We start from the raw sequence: 8,104 nt of genomic DNA, 5'->3' as shown, positions 1-8,104 counted from the left end.
AATTTTGAATTACAGCCTCCTTGCTTCTTTCCGGGTATTATGTTGCATTTCTTATTATTTCCTGCCGGTTGTTATGTCCAAGGAAGTGAAGGATGAGAGAGCCTTCCTCGCACTCCGCCTCTCTGTTTCACTTCACCGTTCCCTCCTTACCCCTCCATCATCTCATAATCCCTTCATCACTCCCTTTTCATCACTCCATCTCTTCAATTCCCTTCACCACTTCTTTACCCCTCCACCATCTCACAATCTCTTCATCATTCCCTCTCCATCACTCCCTCTCTGTTTCACTTCACTACTCCCTGCTCTCACTTTCATTTCACCATCACACTCTCTCAGTGATGATGACCCTGTAGGGCTTGGGTGCATTGAAGATGAGAACTTCAGGGTCCTTGTCCATGGTGAGTTCAAGTCCTGGTGGTGGTGCGAAAGAGAAGTTCTGCAGGATCACCGTCAGGAACACAAACACTTCCACCCTGGCCAGACTCTCACCAGGACACGACCGTCGACCTGATGGTGTGGAGGTGGATTTTTTTTATTTTGTACTACGATATGGAGTCAAAGGCTGACAGATATTAAAAGAAAGTATTCCCTGTAAGTTTTACACATGAAGGGAATTCCAAAATCGATTAATTCCAGGGTGTCAGGAGGTATTGGATTGGATTTTTTTTTTTTTTAATGCAAAAATATGAGAGGAAAGACTGAACGGCAGAAGAAAAAGTATCCCTTCCAAAAGGTTTAAAATAGGTGAAGTGGAGGGGGCATATATAGCTTACATTGACCCCATTACTAGTACAAGGCCATATAACGAGGAACTATTGTACCTACCATCACATAAAGAAGAAATATTGTACCTACCGTCGCAAATCGAGGAAATATTGTACCTACCATCGCATAAGGAAGAAAAGTTTTCCCTACCATCACATAACGAACATATAATGCACGCCTACCAACGTACAGCATAACATGGGGTTCTATTGAACATACCAATAGAAAAAGGGACGAATCCTTCTTTCTTGGCGTTGAAGGATCCGTCTGGGTTGATGAAGTGGTCGGGGTGGAAGTGGTGTGGCTGCTCCCAGTACTTAGGGTCCTTCTGGCAGCACTCTAGGTGGGGAAGTACCACTGTGTCCTGGGGAGATGGGGAGATTAGGTAGATAGGTAGGTAAGTGGATAGGTACATAGGTATAAAAGAAAGAGAGACAGAGGGGAGCGAACACTAACCTTGGGGATGGTGTAGCCCTCGATCTGTGTGCCCTGCGAAGCGGTGTGTGCGATGGCCATTGGAATAAGGGAAACGCAACGGTGGACCTCGTGGATGAGGGCCTCCAGGTAGGGAAGCCTGGGGGAAGGACAGGAGTTAGAGAAAAAGAGTGAGAGAGAGAGAGAGAGAGAGAGAGAGAGAGAGAGAGAGAGAGAGAGAGAATGTTTGTTTGTTTGTTTGTGTGTGTGTGTGTGTGTGTGTGTGTGTGTGTGTGTGTGTGTGTGTGTGTGTGTGTGTTTAAGATTTATTTCATCGCCATCATTGTCATCATCGCCATCGTCATTATGATTTTCATCAACATCATTATCATCATCATCATCGTAATAAACAAAGAGAAGGCTCCCTGAGACCGGATACCTCCTCTAACGCCAATAAAATTTATGGTCTATTGCAGACAGATAGAAAACAGATTCACATACCGAGAAGCAGAAAGAAAAGCAGAGAGTTAAGAAGGTAAAAGAGTGACAGACAAAACATGAAAAGAATGAGAGTTAAGGAAATAAACAGAGACAGACAAAACAGCAAGACATATACACAAAGTTAAGATAAACAGACACAGAGGGACAGAAAAGCAAAAACATAAGCACATAGAGAGAGAGAGAGAGAGAGAGAGAGAGAGAGAGAGAGAGAGAGAGAGAGAGAGAGAGAGAGAGAGAGAGAGAGAGAGAGAGAGAGAGAGAGAGAGAGAGAGAGAGAGAGAGAGAGAGAGAGAGAGACAGACAGACAGACAGACAGACTGACAGACAGACAGAAAGAGAGCAAAACCTTCATCCCCACTTGCTCCTCTCGTGGTAGTAGAGGAAGCCGCCCTTAGGAACCACGGCGTCGATGTCCCGCTGTAACCTGGCCTGCACCTGCGGGTACTTGGCCAGGTACTTGATCGCCCAGCGCAGGAAAGACGTCGTGGTGTCAACGCCGGCGATAAACAATTCGGTCATCACCTCAGTCAAGTCGTCATCTGAACAAAAAAATATACTCTTTTCAACTTTTAAGTGTAACAGATCATCGCTTTCAAATCATTCTCTGAAACATAAACAGATTTCTTTCTTTACTACCTCAAAAACCGACCAAAGAAAGTCCCTGGTCATCACCTTCAAATCCGTCTCTGAAAAAATAATCATAATCTTTTCGATTTTTTGATGATAAATATGTCTCTCATCACCCTCTAATCAATCTCTGGAGTGCAAACATACTTTGGGGGCTTTTTTACTGCCTCAAGGGAACAAGTACGAGTAAATGCAGTTATCCGTCATGAAATCCATCTATAAAAGTAAACATTCCCTCTTCTTTTACAAATTCGAAAAGGATCAGTGCAAGCCATTGATCATCAGCAAATCTTTTTCGGAAATATAACCATAGTTTTTCATGTACTGACTTGAAAAAAAAACAATGGAAATTACAATTCATTAAGTTTAAACCTGTCTGTAAAATATGAACTTCATTTTTTTTCTTTTTTCAAAGACTTTTGATTATCTAGAAAGAATAAATAAGAATAACTTATCATCACCTTCAAATCCACCTCTGAGAAAATATATCCAGGTTCTTTATTATTATTATTACTATTATTTGTATAATAATAATAATAATAATAATAATAATAATAATTATAAAAATCATCATTATTATTATTATTATTTTTATTATTATTACCGTATTATTATCTCCCCCAGTCCTATTACGTCCTTTTAGACTGTGTTCTTTCTAGTTCAGTCGGTTTTCTTCGCATTCAGATTGTTTTTAGCTATTTTTTTTTTGGACTGTAGGAGTCAGATTCATGCAAGCATTCCCGTCAGTTAAGGAAGCTCCTTAACACCTCTTCCTAAGAAGTTTATTTTACTTCTAACACCTTGCTTACCTCCTCTATGGTATATAAACCATTTTAATATCAGACAACTCGGCTTATATAACGTACCTGTACACGTTTATATTAATCAGCCGTATCCAAAAATAAATCGCTAAGGATGAGATGTTAGAGAACCATCTTAACTGACAAGAATCTGACCAGCATCATAATATAGTTTCCATATTTTAACAGTTCAGAATTCAAGCTAGAGAGAAGATGATTTTAGACCAAGATAAAGTGAAATGAGTAGGCTATGCAGCGCCTCCCTTCGTTATAAATACTACCCCTTTATAGTTCATTCACTTTCACTTGGTGGAAATTTTCGTCTTTTACAGCTTCTTTTGCGTAGCTAAGTGCCAGAAAAAAACAGTGCTACAGCTCTAAATCCTTTCTGAAGCACTTCTTGATGACTAGTACATGCACCATAATATTCGTTTATCTCTTGTTACAGCTTTGCATTCAAGATGCAGAGATGCCCATTTTGCTCTAATATGCTGTGAATATAATATATATATATATATATATATATATATATATATATATATATATATATATATATATATATATATATATAAAAAATAGGCATACAATACCCAACTTATAAGTGTCAGTGGTGCCTCTATTGGGTAATAACACCACCTTGTCACACCCCACCAACAAAGTATACCCTGATCGCCGCCTGTCTATAAACAGTTGTCTCTTTTATCGTGGCCTCACCTGACAAAGTATTCTCTTGAGGGGAATCCTTAAACTGCTGCAGCTCAATTAGGTAGAAGTCGACTAGGTCCCTGGGGTGAGACGGGTCCAGAGTTGCTTTGTGTTCCTTGATGAACTCCTGCAACACAGGATCTCGCTTATATTTTCAGGATGACATGAGTAGACTTTGTTCAGTTTATATATATATATATATATATATATATATATATATATAGAAAAATCGAACATTTAGGAACTTGAAGAGCAAAGTGTTTATTCAGTTCCACTACTGGTGGGAACTACACCATACCCTGCAATTTATCTTTGGCCTTCTCAAACCCATACCTCATTTCAATGCAAGTTGCAGTGCAAGTGATAACTGCCGCCTTGATCGCAACAGGGTTTGACGTGGGGGAACTCACGTTGTCTGTCGGATCTCTCCTCTCTGTTCAGAAGGAATCAAGGACAGATTGCGGAAAAGCTAAAAAGAATTCCAGCCACAAACACCCCTGATTCTCCATGTTGATGGAAAGCTCTTGCCCAACATCGATGGTAGCGGCCGCAGTGATCGCCTGGAGATTGTTGTTACAGGGATTGGTACAGAGAAGATCCTTGTGATCCCCAAGATACCTGCTGGAACGGGCGAAGCAACGGGAGCGGCAGTACTAAGGACTCTAGATGAATGGCCGAAAGTGAAGCCCTGGATTGCAGGGTTCTGTTTTGATACTACAGCGTCTGACACCGGGGTTCACAGTGGAGCTTGCTTTGTCGTTGAAAGAGGTCACCAAGTCCCTCTGTTGTTCTTGGCATGCAGGCACCACATGTGTGAACTCATCGTGGCAGGGATCTTTGACCTCTTTTTCTCTTCTTCTGGTCCTGAAATTCCTCTCTTCGGCCGATTCAAAGAGTTCTGGAACAAAATTGACACAGATTCCTTCGATCCCCATGATGATGACCTAGATGAAAATTCTCAGTCGTGGATTGCCAACAGAGCGGAGGACATTGAACACTTTCTCCTCAGCCTCATGGATCGTGCACAATCCCGTGATGACTACCTTGAGCTCCTCTAGTTTTCTTTGGCTTTCCTAGGCAAGAAGCGTGCAGCACGGATGACCTTTCACAATCCAGGTGCCTATCACAGAGCAAGTTGGATGGCCAAAGGCCTTATCTGCCTCAAGATCTTCCTTTTCAGAAATCAACTGAAGGATGCAGCTTCCTTCCCCTTCAAATGGCATAAAAAGGAGGCCATCAAACACATCTGTGTCTTCCTTGTCGTCATCTATGTGATGCACTGGTTTGTGCTCCAAATGCTGTCGACGCTCCAATCGATAACCTCAATCTCCTGAAGAATATTGAAGAAATCAGAGAGGTGGATCCCGTTGTAGCAATGAAGGCACTGGACAAAGTCAAAAGCCACCTCTGGTACCTCAGTGAGGACTGGCTCCACTACCCATGTATTCTGACAAAGTCTCTGCTGAGGAAAAACAGGAAATTCTGAAAAGTATGACCACAGCACTGCCGAGGAAGAAGGGTCTGCATTGTTTGAAAATGAAGACGATTGATAAGGCATCAGATCTGAGAATCTCTAAGTTTGTTACCCGGAAGTCGAAAAACCTCTTCCAGTGTTTGGGGCTGGGTACTCCGAGAAGTGTCAGTGACCTGTGCCCCATTCTTATTGTCATGGCCCACCTCAAAGTGGTCAGTGACGCTGCTGAGCGGGCAGTCAAACTGGCAATGGACTACAACAGTGATCTGATGAAGAATGAAGAAGAACAACAGCTGATCTTCCATATTGCGCAGCACCACAGAGCCCTCTACGACTCGACCAAAAAATTCCACATGAAATAAACTGATTATACTTGTTGAATAGCTCAAAAACATTGTTTCTTTTTGTACCACATTGTTTATTTTTACCTTTCTTCACCATACCCTTCACTTAATCAGATCAGTTAGATTTACCGAATGCAGGGGTACTGAGGCACAACTTTGCGTTGATAAAAAAACATAAATTTTTGCTTGAATGCTTTGTTTGTAAAGTGGAATCGATTGCATACTTTGCCCACCTAAATATCCAACATTTTTTTTAACTCCTTTATAAGTGCTGAACACCTTATCTATCTATCTATCTATCTATCTATATATATATATATATATCTATATATATATATATATATATATATATCTATACATATATATATATAAATATATATATATATATATACATATATATATATATATATATATATATATATATATATATATATATATATATATATATATATATATATATAATTTCTCAGTTAACTCCTTTCATTACGCTTGGTACACTTAGCAAATTTATTTGGACAAAAATCATACACATCGCTCGACTTTCTTTACTTGAGTAAAAGCTGAATCTACCCTAATGTCTAACGTAACTTAACCTAACCAAAGCTATCCAAATGTAACCTAACATAATCTAGTCCACTCCAGCCTAACCTAACCTAACCCAACCCAGGCACATTTAACCTGACCTGACTTAACCTAACCAATCATAAGCCAACCTAACTAAACGAAGCTTAATTAAATTATAATCTATGCTTATTACACACCTTCATCGTTCCTTGGACTCTCTTCAGATCGTTCTTGATAGCATAATACCCAAGCCTTTTCTTGAGAAACTTTGGAGCCAACGTTTGGAGCCACGAGAAGATGTTGAATAGGAACACAGGGCCTTGCAGATGGTCGACGGTCATGCCGATGAGTCTTATGAAGTCGTGGGCTTTCGGGTCGTCCAGTTCATGGTGTGTGTCTGGTAGAGTGGTCAGTAGGTCGTAGAACAGAAAGAAGATAATTATAAGATCGAAGGAAGCTGCCTGCAATCACTGAGAACAATGTACAATCGCGGGCAAATGTTGAAGGACCGTCCCTTGCCAACACTCAGTCTTGCTTTCCATTTTTCTGACCTGTTCCCATCCTTCCTTGTCGTAGTCTTGCGTGTGTGTGTGTGTGTGTGTGTGTGTGTGTGTGTGTGTGTGTGTGTGTGTGTGTGTGTGTGTGTGTGTGTGTGTTAATACTATCACAAAATATTCTCATGTAACGCCTTCCATCGACACAGCCAGCAAGGAAATGTAAGTGACTTTTTTTTTTTTTTTTAAGAAAGGCTAACAAAAGGGAAAAGTTTGTTTAATTTTCAACACATTTAACAATAACAAGAAGAAGGAGGACTCAGAAAGTGCAACACCTGCTTTTACCAGCTAGTTTAAGGGCCGAATATTTGACTTTGCCGTATGACCTCCACAGATTTCTTTTAAAATCAAATTACTTCATTCTTGCCAAACCCTTACCCTTTCCATGAACTTTGGTTCAATCCCATCAACCCACTTGTTACCCTCTCAACCCGTCTGTCACATCAACCCATTTGCCACCACCGCAACCCACCTGCCACCATCGTCCATATAATGTTAAGGACAGCCACACCCAGGGACAGAGGCAGTGGCTGGTCCTTCCCTGTGTGTTTCTTGAAGTCCTGCACAAGCTGCCTCGCCTGCTCCTGCATCGCATCCTCCAGTGCCGTCTTGCCCATGCCGAGGTCCCGCAGCTGACGGAGGGTGAAGCGGCGGTTCCTTTGCCACTGTAGACCGTTGCTGAATATCAAGCCTGAGGTAGAAATATTTAGAAAAGGTGTTAGGAAACTGATTCATTCTCTTCTTCAGTGTAATGGCCTGAACTGAATAGAGTCGAAGAGTATTAACGTTGAGTCCCATTAATTCTTGGTCTTTTCTTCATCTCCTTTCCATTATTAAATTCGAGAATCCCAAGTTTAATTTTCTGGCTGATACTCGTACACGTCTGTTTTTATGAATACCTGTTCATCTGTTCTTACCCACAATGGACCATTCCCATATATACCTATCTGTTCCTCTATCTATCCTTACCTATTGTGGAGCCTGGGCTATACACAGAGTAAGTGAAGAATGTGGGCCTGTCTGAGAGTTCCAATCTTTTCAGGGCATTTTTTATCGTATCGTAATCATAGAGGAAGACGAAGGTTAAGCCTCCAATCCGCCACCTGTAACAAAGTAATCACGAGTCACAGAGTAACCTAGCCATCTATCTATCTATCTATATCTATCTGTCTGTCTTTCTATCTATCTGTTTATCTATCTCATGTCAGACACATTAATCCTGTAAGCACTGGCAACAAACAATTCTCCTCCACGTCGTGCCATCCTCTGCCAATTGCCTGCCCTCCCTCCAGCTCACACCCCATTTGCCATCCATCTCTCCTCTTTGATCCTCCCTCCAGCTCATCCTTGGTCTCC

General features: G+C 41.2%; 1 protein-coding gene across 1 annotated transcript in view; it reads right to left on the bottom strand.

Annotated features, from left to right (window-relative positions):
* Positions 1–322: 322 nt before the first annotated feature.
* Positions 323–8,104, bottom strand: part of LOC145391471 (cytochrome P450 2L1-like) — a 41,885-nt gene continuing 34,103 nt past the window's right edge. Inside the window, exons 4-12 of the mRNA XM_080266083.1 lie at positions 7,718–7,851; positions 7,221–7,439; positions 6,392–6,591; positions 5,134–5,271; positions 3,822–3,939; positions 2,039–2,219; positions 1,222–1,339; positions 985–1,129; positions 323–507 (exon numbers count right to left, since the gene is read on the bottom strand). Of these exons, the coding sequence (XP_080122209.1) occupies positions 323–507; positions 985–1,129; positions 1,222–1,339; positions 2,039–2,219; positions 3,822–3,939; positions 5,134–5,271; positions 6,392–6,591; positions 7,221–7,439; positions 7,718–7,851 (1,438 nt within the window). The remainder of the gene's footprint in view (positions 508–984; positions 1,130–1,221; positions 1,340–2,038; positions 2,220–3,821; positions 3,940–5,133; positions 5,272–6,391; positions 6,592–7,220; positions 7,440–7,717; positions 7,852–8,104) is intronic.

Source organism: Coenobita brevimanus, chromosome 18, assembly GCF_032717465.1.
Source record: "Coenobita brevimanus isolate Jiangsu-jjx chromosome 18, ASM3271746v2, whole genome shotgun sequence".
Taxonomy (NCBI): domain Eukaryota; kingdom Metazoa; phylum Arthropoda; class Malacostraca; order Decapoda; family Coenobitidae; genus Coenobita; species Coenobita brevimanus.
The sequence above is the reverse complement of the archived record's forward strand: the minus strand, read 5'-3'. Positions and strand labels throughout refer to the sequence as shown.